The sequence below is a fragment of the Lissotriton helveticus genome, chromosome 6, assembly GCF_964261635.1.
Source record: "Lissotriton helveticus chromosome 6, aLisHel1.1, whole genome shotgun sequence".
Taxonomy (NCBI): Eukaryota; Metazoa; Chordata; class Amphibia; order Caudata; family Salamandridae; genus Lissotriton; species Lissotriton helveticus.
Genome location: NC_136067.1, coordinates 1,628,745,137 through 1,628,761,001, shown reverse-complemented (window position 1 = coordinate 1,628,761,001; position 15,865 = coordinate 1,628,745,137). Strand labels below are relative to the sequence as shown.

Here is a 15,865-nt window from a genome sequence, read left to right as displayed (position 1 = left end):
TTCTCTGAGCGCTCGTTTAACCGCCAAAAAGGATGTCCTGGCACGTACTTCGAGCGTATAATCTGGGAATAGTGTAACATTGCTATTGTCCACAGCATAGGGGCCCGAGTTCCTGGCCTTATGAAGGAGCAAATCTCCATCTCTATAGTGAAGGAGGCGTGCCACCACCGGATGAGGTGGGCATCCAGGATCAGGCGGGCCCGCCGGTACTCTGTGGGCCCTTTCCTGTGTATAAAACTGCGACAGACCCTCCGGTGTGACCACGTCCCGGAACTAGCACTCTAAGTAGGTCACCATGTCAGACCCTTCAATGCGTTCCGGCAGGCCCACTACTCAAACGTTGTTCCTTCTGTTGCGGCCTTCCGCGTCATCAGCTCACTTCTCCAGAGTCTGCAGTCGGGATAGGACTTCACCCATTTGAGTATCCAGTTTACGCTGTCCAGGCCCTATTTCCTCCAGCTTGACCTCCGTCTGTCGCACCCTGTCAGATAACTTTGCATGATCGGCTTTCAAGAGCCCCAATGCTGTTGCCACCTGCGCTATATCCTGCTGCAGAGCTGCTCTAGTGTCCGTTATGGCCTGCAGGATTTGTTCCACCTGGTGTTGCGGGAGCGATCCAGGAGGATCAGCCACCGGGTCCCGCGGTCCCCGCTCTGTCTCCCGTTCCACACTGTTCAAGTCGGCGCCCCCTGCTTTCCCCGGGGTTTCCACATGGTCCAGCTCCGCGGGCACAGCACAGGAGGGGGGGGGGCAGGTGCGTCTAAATTGATTGTCTTCCTTACTGCTCACAGTGGGGGTCAATAAGTGAATGGGCGCAACAGCAGTTCGCAAGCATTTCAACACCGTGAGGGCAAAATCCGGACAGTTCCAGTCCCACAGTGCAGTAGAAGCGAAGCCCTCAGAAAACAGGAATTCCAGGAGCTGTAGTCACTGAGAAGGGCACTGTCAATTATAGTGGCACAGTTAGTAGTTTCCCAATGAGATATCCTTCCAACTGATGTCCTGCTTTAATAAAGCCGCCCTGTCCCTATACAACACTGTCCAACTATATATAGTGCACCTGCCATAGAGTCAATGCGCCATAGGAAAGAAACGCCCAACCGAAATGTCCAATGGCCACTACAACGTAAGGAACTTGACTCTGCTTCCAGCCCCACAGTGCAGTAGAGGCGAAGCCCTCAGAAAACAGGAATTCCAGGAGCTGTAGTCACTGAGAAGGGCACTGTCAATTATAGTGGCACAGTTAGTAGTTTCCCAATGAGATATCCTTCCAACTGATGTCCTGCTTTAACAAAGCCGCCCTGGCCCTATACAACACTGTCCAACTGTATATAGTGCACCTGCCATAGAGTCAATGCGCCGTAGGAAAGAAACGCCCAACCGAAATGTCCAATGGCCACTACAACGTAAGGAACTTGACTCTGCCTAACAGTGCAGGCACTGCCGCTGTCCATCTGCACATAAACGCTCCAGGTGGGGCACCGGGTGTCTCCACCAGCTGAGCCACGCCGGCAGACCAGAGCCGGCAGCCCCTCAGCCGTTTCTTGAGAGCTCTCACAGTGTCCTCCGCGTTGTTGCTCGGGGAGGGGAGGGGGAGGACGCAGCCAGCAGCGCCGCTCCCGTGCAGTCCCCTCGCCGCAGCTCACCTCAGGCCTAGTGTCCAGGCTTCTAGCGGCAGCCGGCAGCGTCGTTCAGGGGCAAACGCAGGTCCCGCGCCGCTCCTCCACCGAAGGCCCCCTGAAGGGCGGCAGGCCGATAGCACCCCCACGGGCCTCTCGTCAGGGCCCAGCTCCGGCGCACCACATCAGCTCCCTCCGCTCGATCTGGCTCACAGGGGTCCCGTCTCGCTCTCCAGTTCTCCAGTCAGGTTCTCTCCGCAGTAGGCGACGCTCTATAGGAAAGGCGACGTCACCAGCGCCACCATCTTGATCGGCTGCCGAGTCAGGACTCCGGATCTTCACCGGGACCCCAGGTCACTCAGGAGGCGCCTCTTTTAGCAGCGCGGGCAGGGGCAGCATTCATTACCCCTCTGCTCAAGCAGGATTAGGTTTGGGGGACCTAGACAGCCGTCAAAGATAGGCGAATGAACGGGGTCGGTGCAGAACCACAGGCTCATGCTTCCTCCTCCATCGGCTCCGAAGCCACGCCCCCCATAGTTAGATATCTCATAATGACTATATGTCTCAAATGGCTGGCCCACTTGCAAAGCCTGGAGAATCGACTCTGGGGTTTGTAGGGGTGTCTTGCTCATGCAGGGGCACCCTCGCACTTATAATCCAAGCCCCCTGCACTCAGGACTAAAGGGCCTACCATAGGGCTGACCTATAGGTTTTAAGTGTAGTGGCCTCAGATATAAGGAACTTATATCTGTCATATATACAGGCTGTAAAGGCCGGCTTGTAGTCACAGGTTAAGATGACTCCCATGGGTGGCACAATACATGCTGCAGCCCATGGGAGACCCCTGGTGTACGTATGCCCTGGGTACCTTGGTACCATTTACTTGGGACTTAAAGGGTACACCAGCAGCCAATTGTGGAGGTACCAATGTACTTCTCAAAAGTATTTGGGAAAGAGAGAGCACAGATGATGGGGTCCTGATTAGCAGGATCCCAGCAAATGACAGTCAAAACACACTGACAACTGACAAAAAGTGGGGGTAACCATGAAAGCAGATCTTACTTTCCTACAACGGCCCTGACCTAACCAGTATCCAACTTTCAACACTATGCCCCTGCAGCTAGTACCAGCTCAGAACATAGCCTTTCACCTACCTACCAAGATCCTTCTCCTACCTGGCTGCCAAAACCTGGAACTCACTCCCCACTCACCTTCGCCTCACTCAGAACCACCTAGCATTCAGAAAGCAACTTAAAACTTGGATATTCGACAAGTAATTCCCCACCCTTCCTCAAGCGCCTTGAGACCCTCTGGGTATGTAGCGCGCTATATAAATTATTTGACTTGACTTGACTTGACCTAACCAGTATCCAACTTTCAACACTACGCCCTTGCAGCTTGTGTCTGATAGAGAATTCTAGCTGCAGCTTTCTTACCTTTGAATTTTCCAGGCATCAGACTAGATCCGGAAATTTTTGCTTGAGCAGTCCCCCTTGCACGTGCTGTCGGGCACCTCCATTCGGCTCCGTGTGATGCCGTTCTTGGCCTCCTTTATGATTTGACCTATATAGGCTCCACCCAGGTACGCGGATGTCAATTCTTTTCTTTCCATGCAGTTAAGCACCGATCCGGAGAAGAGCTACCCCTCTGTCTCTTTCTAACAGGTTTTTCGTCTTTTTGTTGAGTACAAATTAATTCTATTGTCGATGGATGTCTTCTAGAAAGACAGGGTTTAGACCGTGTGGCACCAGTCACCGTGCTAGGTCGGTAACCGACCCCCATCTCGTATGTCTCTGGTCTTTAGAGTGCGACCACGACTCAAAGTCGTGCTGCTACTGTCTGGTCACGGCTCTGAATGCCTTGCAGGAGTAAGCTATGAAGCTCCTTGCTGCCCGGCAGTTGACACCGGCCAGTGAGACTCTGCAGAGATCCCGGTCCCATTCGAAGAAGAAGAGGCTGCTGGACAGCTCCCAGAGCCCCAAGTCCTCTTCCCCCAAGTCCTCTTCCCCCAAGTCCTCTTCCCCCAAGACCTCTTCCCCCAAGTCCTCTTCCCACAAGTCCTCTTCCTCCAAGTCCTCTTCCTCCCACTTGAGGTCTTCAGGACACTCGGAGAAGAGGCACAACAAAAAGAAGTCTAAGCAGACTTCTTTTTCGCCTTTTCTGTCGTCCATCGATGAACAAGGTAAGGAGCACAGACACTCTAGGCACGGTTCTGCAAAGCCAGAGTCGACTCTGCACCTCCACCCGTTTCCAGGAGCCGGAGTGACCCCCACTCAAATAAAAGAATGATACAAGGCGATGCATACTTGAGCAGGCCAACCCCTCTGGTGAGCCTTCGGGTCTGCGGGCCCCATGGATTTGACGCTGTCGGCTCCGGTGGAGCCTCATGGATCTGATCCAGGACAACGCTGGTTGTGCCAACGCGACCTTCCCCGGCGTCAGACCTGGAGTCGCCACCTTCGGTAACGTCGTCAGTGCCACCCCATCCTTATTTCCAAAGACTTGGAGTTGGATGGGCATCGCTCAATACTGATTCTGGCAGAACCCAGACGTTCTGTGTTGTTGCTTGGACATTTTGAGGACTTTTCAGCTACAGGAGAGAACTGGGAGAGGTCTATGGACACGTTAGAAAACCAGGATGTATCTGTAGAACAGATGAACTGGTATGAGTAACTTGGGGACGCCAGTGGACTGCACACATCTGCAGATACTGGCTTGCTCTCTCCTCTGACTGTGGCTACAGAGAAGGGGGCCTCATGCCATGGTGGTAAGGAGGGCAGTAGAGGTCCTTGCACTGGAGTTCCACTCCATGCAAGTCAGGACTAATCTTTTGACTCCAGTGCTTCTGCCTAGGGCTCCCACCTTTGAACCCCTATTGCCCTTTAATGAAGCATGCACTAACGGATGTTCTCCTAGGCCCATGGTCCAACCCTAGCACAGGGGCTCCTATAAACAACACAATTGCACCCCACCATCGACCGGCTCCGGGCGACCAAAGGTTCCCCAGTCAACACCCCACCCCTGAGAGCTTGGTGGTGCAGGCTTCAACTTCCCATGGTGCGTTCCCTTCCGCTCCTCCAGTGGGGAATCCAAGAGGCTGGATACACTTGGGAAGAAGATGTTTTCTTCCACTACCACCATTTCAGTCGCATGCTTTTTGGGCTGTTTCTCCCACTCCCTTTGGGAGACGGTTGCGCAAGTGCTGCCACAGGTCTCCCAGGCTGTAAAGGACTGGAGAGATGCAGCAAAATTTACCATTAGGTTTGGCTTTAACACAACTGACTTGCTGGGCAGGATGGTTTCCTCGACGGTGGCCTTACGGCGCCACACCTGACTAAGAGCATCTGGCTTCTCGGGCGATATCCATGCTATTCTAATGGACATGCCCTTTGACGGACCTCGTTTCTTCGGAGAGAAGGTGGACTCGGCCTTGGAGCGCTTCAAGGACTCTTGTGCTACAGGCAGTTCCTTGGGCCTCTCAGTAACACCATGGCCAGTCTAGCTTTCGCCCCTTTCGTGGCAACGGAAGGAGTTTTCAGCCGCACCAATATTATCCCAGCCACCGCCTTGGTCAGACTTCCCAAGTTGTGAGAGGACCTGTACGTAGCTTGCTCCGACCTTGAAATGGGAGCCAGAAATCGTCTTCCACCCAGCCCTCGGCAGCCGCAGCCTCCAAGCACTCCTAGGTTGAGTCTGCAAGACCATGCTACTCCAGTTGGAGGGAGAATCCTTCATTATAACCTCCACTGGAGGTCGGTAACATCGGACAAGTGGGTCTTGCAGATCATTCAGGAGGGCTATTCTCTGCCTTTTCTTTCTTTTCCTCCTTTTATTCTGCCTCTTCAAGAATGGCTGGCAGAGGATCATCTAATTTTACTGCAAGAGGAAGTTACAGCTCTCCTGGCCAAGGGGGCTATAGAGAGGGTTATGATTTCAGAAGTAGGCAGTGGTTGCTATTCCCACTATTTTCTGACTCCAAAGAAGAACAAAGGGTTACGCTCCATTTTAGATCTTCGGACCGTCCATCTCTTTCTCAAAAAAGGGAAGTTCAAGATGCTCACATTGACTCATGTCTGTCTGCCCTAGACCAAGGAGACTGGCTGGCAGCGTTGGACTTGCAGGATGGGTATTTTCACATCCCCATCCGGCAGACAAACTTTATATGGGGTTCAAGGTAGGACACAAGCTCTTTCAGTTACTGTGCTACCTTTTGGCCTTATCAGCGCCCCTTGGGTGTTCACCAAGGTGATGGTGGTGCTCGCAGCTCATCTGCGCAGGTTAGGGGTTTCAGTTTTCCCCTACCTCGAGTACTGGCTGTTGAAGGCATCCTCGCTCCAGGCTGTTGTCTCCAACCTTCAGACTATGGCGGACCGCCTGCATTCGCTGGGGTTCTCTATAAACTTGCCAAAGTCACACCTGACTCCTTCCCAGGCGCTCCCTTTCATCTGAGCTGTTCTGGATACAGTGTAGTTTCTGGCTTATCCTCCCGAGCAGCGAGCCCAGGATATTCAGGTTATGATACCAATGTTTAAGCCTCTATCCTAGATTTTGGTGACACTGACTCTGGGCTGCTAGTTAGTCTGCTTGGTCTCCTGGCCTCCTGCATCCTGTTGGTAAAGATCTTGGAGGGACCTGCAGTGGTGATTGACGAACCGCGATTGGGTCTGAGGTAGACCCCGCTCCCTCCCCCAACCAGATTGCATAGTAGTGAAATACGTGTCACTCCTGGTATGGGGCGGCCATCTGGGAGAGGTGGAGAGGTCAGGGGACACTGGTCTCCGGCGGAGTCGGGGCTCCACATCAATTTGTTGGAGCTTCAGGCAATCCGGTTGGCATGGAAAGCATTTCTTCCCTCTGTCCAGGGGAAGTCTATGCAGGTGTTCAAGGACAACACCTCCGCCATGTGGTACTGTAACCAACAGGGCAGGGTGGGGTCGAGGACCCTTTGTCAAGAGGCACTGCGTCTCTGGGCATGACTGGAACAGCAGGGCAAAACCCTGATGGTTCAACACCTGGCAGGTTCTCTGAATGCAAGTGCGGACAAAGTCAGTCATCGATGTCTAGCGGATCACGAATGGCGTCTCCAGTCAGAGGTGGAGCAAGGTCTCTTTCAACAGCGAGAAGAACTTTGTTTAGACCTGTTCACCTCCGAAGAGAACGTTCAATGTCATAAGTTTTGTGCGATGGAGTTTCCAAGTCAGCTATCAAGCAGCAACAGTGATCAGGCACCCACTGGGCTGCTGGCAGCATCCTAGCAGCACACACAGCCCCCAGGCCGCTCAAAATAGCAGCTCTCAGCTGGAACTCGGCTATCGGCCCTTCGGGCATTTCCAGAGTGCCAAGCCTTACCAATCCCAGCGGCGGCTCAACATCCTGTGATTCTGGGCAAAACCGCTCAATCAGTACTAGTAGGAATCCCCCGTGGTCAATTTATAATTCTTCATATGGCATAAGCTCACAAAAGTAAATCAAGACCCTTCAAAAAAGATTACAGGTACGACAAAAGTTTTTTCTTATTTCATTTTTTACATTTTATTTCTTTTTTCATATTTGTATCAAAAATATTTTTCATTTTTAAAAGTTTTTTTATAGTTGAATATATAACTTGTCACAAACATAATTTAATTCATGTTATGATACTCATACAATATGTTTGAAAATCTACAGTACCTTACAATAAAACATAATACCCTGTAAATCACACACCAACCACCATACACACTAACTCATACACACCACTAGACAACTCAACACACAGATTTGGACAAAAAAACTCAAAAAAATTCAGAGAGGACACAAAAGTAAACCCATTTCTACAGCTGAGGTGGCACCGGTATTAATTGTGCCAGAACAACGCCAGGTCTACGCGCGTTTCGGCGGATTTAACCACCTTCCTCAGGACCACATCAAGTAGCGATTAAATCTACTTTCTTTACTGTGTGCACAGGGTATCCTAGGATTATTCGACTTGCTTAATTGTAGGGACTGCCTATTCACTGGTTTGATTTACAAGACGGTTCAACGACTTTTACCGCTGGGTTCATAAAGAGATGAACGGGTGGCTATTAGCACGTATATAGGTAGGCGAGGCTCATGCTTTCATAAGGTTCTTGCTCTTATATTCTCTTCTCATTTCTAAGCGCGATATTGGTTGAAATCGCTTCCTTTAACACTTGTATTCTCAGGGTCTTTCTATATTTTTCATGACAGCCTACAGAATCTCCCGTCCTCGCCGACCGTGCTCCGTTCCTAGGATAGCTGGGCGAGTCCCTGCAACCAGAGCCCAGATCTCTGGTCCTCCAACCAGAACCCAGCTCTCTTCTCCTCCAACCAGAGCCCAGATCTCTGCTCCTCCAACCAGAGCCCAGATCTCTGCTCCTCCAACCAGAGCCCAGATCTCTGCTCCTCCAACCAGAGCCCATCTCTCTGCTCCTCCAACCAGAACCCAGCTCTCTGCTCCTCCAACCAGAGCCCAGCTCTCTGCTCCTCCAACCAGAGCCAGATCTCTGGTCCTCCAACCAGCTCCCTGCAACCAGAGCCCAGATCTCTGCTCCTGCAACCAGAGCCCAGCTCTCTGCTCCTCCAACCAGAGCCCAGATCTCTGCTCCTACAACCAGAACCCAGCTCTCCTCCAACCAGAGCCCAGCTCTATGCTCCTCGAACCAGAACCCAGCTCTCTGCTCCTCCAACCAGAGCCCTGCTCTCTGCTCCTCCAACCAGTGCCCAGCTCTCTGCTCCTCCAACCAGAGCCCAGCTCTCTGCTCCTCCAACCAGTGCCCAGATCTCATCTCCTGCAACCAGAACCCAGCTCTCCTCTCCTCCAACCAGAGCCCCGCTCTCCACTCCTCCAAACAGAGCCCAGCTCTATGCTCCTCCAACCAGAACCCAGCTCTCTGCTCCTCCAACCAGAGCCCTGCTCTCTGCTCCTCCAACCAGTGCCCAGCTCCCTGCTCCTCCAACCAGAGCCCAGCTCTCTGCTCCTCCAACCAGAGCCCAGCTCTCTGCTCCTGCAACCAGAACCCAGCTCTCTTCTCCTCCAACCAGAGCCCAGCTCTATGCTCCTCCAACCAGAACCCAGCTCTATGCTCCTCCAACCAGAACCCAGCTCTATGCTCCTCCAACCAGAACCCAGCTCTATGCTCCTCCAACCAGAACCCAGCTCTCTTCTCCTCCAACCAGAGCCCAGATCTCTGCTCCTCCAACCAGAGCCCAGATCTCTGCTCCTCCAACCAGAGCCCAGATCTCTGCTCCTCCAACCAGAGCCCATCTCTCTGCTCCTCCAACCAGAACCCAGCTCTCTGCTCCTCCAACCAGAGCCCAGCTCTCTGCTCCTCCAACCAGAGCCAGATCTCTGGTCCTCCAACCAGCTCCCTGCAACCAGAGCCCAGATCTCTGCTCCTGCAACCAGAGCCCAGCTCTCTGCTCCTCCAACCAGAGCCCAGATCTCTGCTCCTGCAACCAGAACCCAGCTCTCCTCCAACCAGAGCCCAGCTCTATGCTCCTCGAACCAGAACCCAGCTCTCTGCTCCTCCAACCAGAGCCCTGCTCTCTGCTCCTCCAACCAGTGCCCAGCTCTCTGCTCCTCCAACCAGAGCCCAGCTCTCTGCTCCTCCAACCAGTGCCCAGATCTCATCTCCTGCAACCAGTGCCCAGCTCTCCTCTCCTCCAACCAGAGCCCCGCTCTCCGCTCCTCCAAACAGAGCCCAGCTCTATGCTCCTCCAACCAGAACCCAGCTCTCTGCTCCTCCAACCAGAGCCCTGCTCTCTGCTCCTCCAACCAGTGCCCAGCTCTCTGCTCCTCCAACCAGAGCCCAGCTCTCTGCTCCTCCAACCAGAGCCCAGCTCTCTGCTCCTGCAACCAGAACCCAGCTCTCTTCTCCTCCAACCAGAGCCCAGCTATATGCTCCTCCAACCAGAACCCAGCTGTATGCTCCTCCAACCAGAACCCAGCTCTATGCTCCTCCAACCAGAACCCAGCTCTCTGCTCCTCCAACCAGAGCGGGGCTCCCTGCTGCTCCTCCAACCAGACCCAGATCTCTACTCCTCCACCAGAGCCCAGATCTCTGCTCTTCCAACCAAAGCCCAGATCTCTGCTCCTCCAACCAGAGCCCAGATCTCTGCTCCTCCAACCAGAGCCCAGATCTATGCTCCTCCACCAGAGCCTAGATCTCTGCTCCTCCAACCAGAGCCCAGCTGTCTGCTCATCCAACCAGAGTCCAGCTGTCTGCTCATCCAACCAGAGTCCAGATCTCTGCTCCTCCAACCAGAGCCCAGATCTCTGCTCCTCCAACCAGAGCCCATCTCTCTGCTCCTCCAACCAGAACCCAGCTCTCTGCTCCTCCAACCAGAGCCCAGCTCTCTGCTCCTCCAACCAGAGCCAGATCTCTGGTCCTCCAACCAGCTCCCTGCAACCAGAGCCCAGATCTCTGCTCCTGCAACCAGAGCCCAGCTCTCTGCTCCTCCAACCAGAGCCCAGATCTCTGCTCCTGCAACCAGAACCCAGCTCTCCTCCAACCAGAGCCCAGCTCTATGCTCCTCGAACCAGAACCCAGCTCTCTGCTCCTCCAACCAGAGCCCTGCTCTCTGCTCCTCCAACCAGTGCCCAGCTCTCTGCTCCTCCAACCAGAGCCCAGCTCTCTGCTCCTCCAACCAGTGCCCAGATCTCATCTCCTGCAACCAGAACCCAGCTCTCCTCTCCTCCAACCAGAGCCCCGCTCTCCACTCCTCCAAACAGAGCCCAGCTCTATGCTCCTCCAACCAGAACCCAGCTCTCTGCTCCTCCAACCAGAGCCCTGCTCTCTGCTCCTCCAACCAGTGCCCAGCTCCCTGCTCCTCCAACCAGAGCCCAGCTCTCTGCTCCTCCAACCAGAGCCCAGCTCTCTGCTCCTGCAACCAGAACCCAGCTCTCTTCTCCTCCAACCAGAGCCCAGCTCTATGCTCCTCCAACCAGAACCCAGCTCTATGCTCCTCCAACCAGAACCCAGCTCTATGCTCCTCCAACCAGAACCCAGCTCTCTTCTCCTCCAACCAGAGCCCAGATCTCTGCTCCTCCAACCAGAGCCCAGATCTCTGCTCCTCCAACCAGAGCCCAGATCTCTGCTCCTCCAACCAGAGCCCAGATCTCTGCTCCTCCAACCAGAGCCCAGATCTCTGCTCCTCCAACCAGAGCCCATCTCTCTGCTCCTCCAACCAGAACCCAGCTCTCTGCTCCTCCAACCAGAGCCCAGCTCTCTGCTCCTCCAACCAGAGCCAGATCTCTGCTCCTCCAACCAGCTCCCTGCAACCAGAGCCCAGATCTCTGCTCCTGCAACCAGAGCCCAGATCTCTGCTCCTGCAACCAGAGCCCAGCTCTCTGCTCCTCCAACCAGAGCCCAGATCTCTGCTCCTGCAACCAGAACCCAGCTCTCCTCCAACCAGAGCCCAGCTCTATGCTCCTCGAACCAGAACCCAGCTCTCTGCTCCTCCAACCAGAGCCCTGCTCTCTGCTCCTCCAACCAGTGCCCAGCTCTCTGCTCCTCCAACCAGAGCCCAGCTCTCTGCTCCTCCAACCAGTGCCCAGATCTCATCTCCTGCAACCAGTGCCCAGCTCTCCTCTCCTCCAACCAGAGCCCCGCTCTCCACTCCTCCAAACAGAGCCCAGCTCTATGCTCCTCCAACCAGAACCCAGCTCTCTGCTCCTCCAACCAGAGCCCTGCTCTCTGCTCCTCCAACCAGTGCCCAGCTCTCTGCTCCTCCAACCAGAGCCCAGCTCTCTGCTCCTCCAACCAGAGCCCAGCTCTCTGCTCCTGCAACCAGAACCCAGCTCTCTTCTCCTCCAACCAGAGCCCAGCTATATGCTCCTCCAACCAGAACCCAGCTCTATGCTCCTCCAACCAGAACCCAGCTCTATGCTCCTCCAACCAGAACCCAGCTCTCTGCTCCTCCAACCAGAGCGGGGCTCCCTGCTGCTCCTCCAACCAGACCCAGATCTCTACTCCTCCACCAGAGCCCAGATCTCTGCTCTTCCAACCAAAGCCCAGATCTCTGCTCCTCCAACCAGAGCCCAGATCTCTGCTCCTCCAACCAGAGCCCAGATCTATGCTCCTCCACCAGAGCCTAGATCTCTGCTCCTCCAACCAGAGCCCAGCTGTCTGCTCATCCAACCAGAGTCCAGCTGTCTGCTCATCCAACCAGAGTCCAGATCTCTGCTCATCCAACCAGAGTCCAGATCTCTGCTCCCCCAACCAGAGCCCAGATCTCTGCTCATCCAACCAGAGTCCAGCTGTCTTCTCATCCAACCAGAGCCCAGATCTCTGCTCCTCCAACCAGAGCCCAGATCTCTGCTCCTCCAACCAGAGCCCAGATCTCTGCTCCTCCAACCAGAGCCCAGATCTCTGCTCCTCCATCCAGTGCCCAGCTCTCTGCTCCTGCAGCCAGTGCCCAGCTCTCAGCCATGTGCCCTTCAACCAGTGACCACCACTCTACCCAAGTTGGTTGCTTCACTCTTCTTTCATTGCTGACTCTTCAACCAGGGGCCTGCTCTGAGCACATGCCACTTTAACCTGCACCAGAACTCAGCCACATGCCCTTCAACAGCGTCCACCTGTATCCTGCTCTCCACCAACCAGTTTCAGCTCCTGTGCCCCTCCAGCCAGCGGTCACCTCTCAGCCCTGCCCCACTTTAACCATTGCTCAAGCCTGTGCCCCTCAACCAGTGTTCCGCCCCTTGAACCAGTGCCTAGCATTGTGCACTCTATAAAGTTGGTATGGCCCAGATGCCAGCTCTGCTTCAAGCAGTGCCCAGCCCTCAGCTCCTCGACTAATACCCAGCCCTTATTTAGCCCTGTGCTCCTTCAGCCAAGGGCCATCTCTCTACAGTGCCCTTATTGCACTGCCCGCTCTCCGCAGTGTCCTTCAACCATTGGCAAACTCACTGCTGTGCGCCCAGCTCTGTACGCTGCCAACCAGTGCCCAGCTCTGTCACGAGCCCTTTTAAACCAGTGTGCAGTTCAGTGAGTCTCCGTTGTAAAGCGCTGTGTGATCTGAGCGTATTGTAAGGTGACAGTGTGCAGGAGTGCACCGGAAGGTGGCAGTAACGTTGTTTTCTGTACACACAGAGCGGAGGAGGAAGATGAACACCTGGAAAGGACCCTTGAGCAAAACAAAGGCAAGATGGCAAAGAAGGAGGAGAAGTGCAGCCTGCAGTGACTGGGCCTGTCGGTGGTCACCCCCAGCCGGAGCTGCCACATGGCGAGAACGAACCACGTGCCCTGGAGTGTCGGCGCCATTTTACTTGTGTTCGGACACTTTTATCTGACCTGTATTTTACTTTCATTTTATACTGCTTTCAGATTTACTCTCAACTCTAGTTTTACTGGGATTGTTTTGTCCCCTGTGTTTTTTTTTTGTTTTTCTGCTTCTTTCTCTTCATTAGAATAAGCAGAACAAGTTTGCACATGAAAGGTCTCTGGCAAAAAAGGTGTGTTTTGCCCTCGGTGACCTGGGACTATGTCCGACATTTTGTTTTGTTTACCTATCAGTTTTAAAAAAAACTTTTAACAGCACACGGGTCGATTTCTTTATATTGGTCTTTGTATTATTAACATGAGCTTAAGAAGGGTGGGAATCGAAGTGGTGAAAAAGAATTCTAAAGTAATCATTGTAAATGACAAGTCACCCCATCCGGCCACGTTTACTGCTTATTCCGATGCATTATGTACAATCGAACTGTTTAAAGTGCTTTCTTTGCAGGTGTTCATCGCTGCGGAAGTTTTTACTCATTTTCTTCGTGATTATGGTGTAAAGGTCGTCGGAGCTGCCCGCTTCGGAGGGTTGTTCTTTACGGTGTGTGCTGTTTAACACCCCCATCTTGGATTCTGTGTTTACTGAAACAGCGCCAGCCGGCGCCATGTTTGTGGGCTCCCTATTTATTCTTTCCGGTCCCTTCCCACTCTCTCGGGCGGACATTTGCTCCAGAACGCTGTTAATATTTATTTCTGTATACTCTGAACGAAAGTCTTACAACCCTGTGCATACCCCCTCCCCAGTTTGGCCTCATGCATACAACGCTTGTCATGGTTTGAGTGAACGGTTATGTTTATTTATTACAGTATTGAGTCATATATATATATAAACACATATATATACATTTTCAATAAAACCGGAAACTTTCTTACCAAAAATGACGCTTCTGTTTTTTTTCTATAAAGTGCTACCACTTTGTATATTGCTTTTGTAAGTCTAAGTATTGAAAGAAGAACATAATGAGATAGAGCCTGCCCTTTAACTAATTTATGTTTCCAAAGTATGTATGCAGAAGTGGTGTACATATTCTATATCAATATATATATATATTTATATAGGATAGGTGCCGCATACAATATATATATTTATTTATATACATTTTATATATATATATATATATACACACACACCAATTGTACACCTTAATATCACTTTGTATGTATGCTACGTGCTTGGATTACGCAAAATGCAGTGGTATAACAATCCATATTTCTCAGAGACCCGTAAAACATGTAAAGAACTTCCCATGTAATTGTGAAATATGGATTTCATCATTTTAAGGACAGCTCCAAAATCCCTGTACAAAGCCTTACTATTGTCTGGCCCATCTAGGCTTATATTGTAATGTAGGAACAAATTCATCAGGACAGTTATATAAAGTATGCTCCATTATGTAGCACTTTATCTGTAAATAGTTGTTTGATGGACATGAGCTACAGTCGCGTTTTTCTCGTGTTTCCTTAGGGGGCACTTTATATGGCAGATGTGGTAAATCCGTAATTATGTGGAAAACCGCTGCAGCTCCAGATTGTTGCATCTGACAGATGTCCATTCTTTTAGCAACAATCCATTATAGAAAGGTAAACACAACCTGAAACAATGTCATTTTAATTAATGATTTTTGTTAGCTGAAACTTGTAGAGAACAGCTTTAAATATAAATTGATACTTGTATAGCGCACTAACCCGCAAGGGTCTCAAGGCGCTTGTACGAATACCGCTGTGGAACCCATCCTGGCTTTCCCTGTGAGGTGAGGTGTCCTCCTCCTCCTGGGCACCCCCAAGGTGGAGGCCAGGCATCCTTAGCTTTGTGGGGGCCGTTGTGGAGATTAAGCAAGCTATTGCCCAGAGTTGCAGAGTGGGACTCCATGATTGGAATAGGCACCGAGGCGAGAATTATCAGGTCCGTGGAATTTTGAGCCCAAGACCCGCCGAGACGGGGAATTGAACCCTGGTCCCGGGCTAGACCTCTGCATCAGGGTCTGTCGCTCTAACCATTGAGCCACACTTCTCCACACTTTAACAATCTCACCTGTCTGTACACAGAATGCGTTTCTAACAATGTCAAGATTTTCATTTTAATTCTACCTTTTTAACTATAAAATATTTTTTTTCTTCATTGTCCTGCAAACAACTAGTGAGTATAGGCCTGTATTTTGATTACTGTTTTCAATAAATATTCCCCTGTTTGAATATAAAACCATCTCAAGCTAAGTAGCTTCAATCAAGTATCAACAAATGCAATACTGGTAACATGTGTAGGTCATATAGGCCTTTGTTGCCATTTCCAGGTACTGCTGCCATTCAGGCTTGTGGTTATGATGTCATCAGAATCTCTCGGTGCCAATATTGGACCACGTCACACAGTCAGTTACCCACTATGTATCCAATGTGTAGTATATATGCAGATGTAGAGTATAGTATGCTATTGAGTGTGCTTGTTGGGAGTTAGGAGAGTCGTCTCCCCCCGTATAAATAAATAGGTACATGCAATCTGTAAAATAAAGTGTTTTTTTCTTGTCACTTTTGCTGTACTGTAGTCGAGAAGGTGAATTTGAGACTAGTAATGTAGAAATAATTCTGTGACTGTGCATTTAAGAGGACATTTCGTCTGAATAATGTATTATTGGGCCACATGTATTTTCATTGCCATGGCGCACGTGTGTGTGTGTATATAATATATATATATATATATATATATATATATATATATAGAGAGAGAGAGAGAGAGAGAGAGAGAGAGAGAGAGAGAGAGAGAGAGAGAGAGAGAGAGAGAGAGAGAGAGAGAGAGAGAGAGAGAGAGAGAGAGAGAGAGAGAGAGAGAGAGAGAGAGAGAGAGAGAGAGAGAGAGAGAGAGAGAGAGAGAGAGAGAGAGAGAGAGAGAGAGAGAGAAAAGACTTAACGTGTAACTGTAATACGGGACTGTATTGCCAGCCATTGAGGGGTTCTGGTTACATTTGTAAG

General features: G+C 51.6%; 1 protein-coding gene across 6 annotated transcripts in view; it reads left to right on the top strand.

Moving 5' to 3' along the window:
* EHBP1 (EH domain binding protein 1) overlaps positions 1-13,780 on the top strand; it is a 2,232,712-nt gene extending 2,218,932 nt beyond the window's left edge. For 3 of the 6 annotated variants that reach the window (XM_078649460.1, XM_078649459.1, XM_078649456.1), the window contains one exon: positions 12,716-13,780. In XM_078649460.1, the coding sequence (XP_078505586.1) occupies positions 12,716-12,806 (91 nt within the window). In that variant the 3' untranslated portion in view covers positions 12,807-13,780. The remainder of the gene's footprint in view (positions 1-12,715) is intronic. The other 3 variants (XM_078649457.1, XM_078649458.1, XM_078649455.1) reach the window with 1 other exon arrangement.
* The last annotated feature ends 2,085 nt before the right edge of the window (positions 13,781-15,865 follow it).